Here is a 1,486-nt window from a genome sequence, read left to right on the forward strand (position 1 = left end):
ATGATGATGGTGACTGGCCGCCTGCTGTTGCTATGTGCCCTCTGCGTGCTGTGGTGCGGTGCCGGCGGTGGTGGATGTTCTGAAGCAGCTCCAGAAGCTCCGGGTACTGGTGTGTCTGGTGACGGCAATAATTCTGAAGGTAAACACAACACAATTGATGGCGTTGGAGCAGTTGGCCCAACCGGTCAACAGGCAGCGTCACAACCAGCAGCACCATCACCGGTGCCCGTACCAGGAACGGAAGAGGAATCGGCACTACAACCCGCAGCAGAGGCATCAGGAACGGCGGAAGAAACGACGAAAAAAGGTGAAGCTGATAATGAATTGAAGGAGGAAGATGATGATGAAGGGGAAGATGAAGTGGAGGAGGAAGTGGAAGTGGAAGTGGATGATGGCAAGGAGGAGGAGGGAGAGGAAGAAGAAAAAGTTGGTACCAGCACTACAAAGAGGATTTCAGAAGGCGGTCAGGAAGAGCCAATTTTATCTTCTCGTGTGGAGGAAGCATCGAATAAAACAAAACCCCAAAGCACTCAAACAACTGGCGACAAAGATCCAGCAGCTGATGGTGCAGTGACACAAGAAGAAAAACAAAATGAAAATAAAGAAGCCAATCCGAAGGAAACACCAGTCGAATCCACAGTAATGAAAACCACGACGGCGACGACTGGCGAAAGTGACGGCAGCACCGCGGTCTCCCACAACACCTCCCCTCTTTTGCTTCTTCTTGTTGCGTGTGCGGCTGCTGCTGCGGTGGTGGCCGCGTGAGAGTGAGGGAGAGAGAGCCGTGCACCGCCCGCACACACACTCGTCTTTCACTCACTCTCTGTGTGTGTCCCCTTGCATGGACTCTCGCCCTCACCTCACCCCACGAGGCACACACATAATGTGCCCATTGTATATATGCATGCACACCCATGCAGGCCCGTTGGTGCTCTCTTTTGCACGACACGCACCGCTGCCGTCCTGCCTGGCTGCATGGGCGGAGCACCGTAACTGTTTTTTGTTTTTATTGCATTGAGTGGGCGACCTCTCTCTCTCTCTCTCTCCCTGTGTGTGTGTTTTGCTTCACGGGAGCAATGAGAGTGTGTGCGCTGGTCGTCCCACGCTTCGGCTTGTTTTGTTTCTTTTATTGTTTTGTGGTTGAGAGCACCCATTCCGCGGGCTGCGTTTTTTCTGATGATATGAGTAATTTGTGTGTGCTGTCCTTCTCTCTGCCCTTTGTTCTCTTTGAATTCTCTTCTGCGGCATAGCTGCTCTGCATGTATAGGCGCTGACATGCACACAAGCATAAGTAAACATACACACGCCATGTTGCACATGCTGTGAACGCTGAAGGCGTGCGAGTACGGCCGCAACTGCAGCCTGTGCGGCCACTATCCCGTGCTGCAGACGGAGGATGGCTGTGATATATGTATTTCTTCCGGACCACTGTGTATCGTCAATGCGTTTTTTGTTTTTGTTCTGCATTGTCTGAAAGTCGCACATG

General features: G+C 52.2%; 1 protein-coding gene across 1 annotated transcript, besides 2 other annotated features; it reads left to right on the top strand.

Moving 5' to 3' along the window:
- On the top strand, positions 1 to 765 carry Tc00.1047053506769.120 (mucin-associated surface protein (MASP), putative; the record flags this gene model as incomplete). Its single annotated transcript, XM_807744.1, has 1 exon — positions 1 to 765. The coding sequence occupies one exon, from the start codon at positions 1 to 3 to the stop codon at positions 763 to 765; it is 765 nt and encodes a 254-aa protein (XP_812837.1).
- Positions 1 to 1,486: part of a sequence feature (areas not merged during assembly with more than two copies in the genome that could not be assigned to a particular haplotype) that runs on past the window's edge.
- Positions 329 to 422: a sequence feature (GA-rich).

The sequence above is a fragment of the Trypanosoma cruzi genome, genomic scaffold, assembly GCF_000209065.1.
Source record: "Trypanosoma cruzi strain CL Brener 1047053516725 genomic scaffold, whole genome shotgun sequence".
NCBI lineage: Eukaryota > Euglenozoa > Kinetoplastea > Trypanosomatida > Trypanosomatidae > Trypanosoma > Trypanosoma cruzi.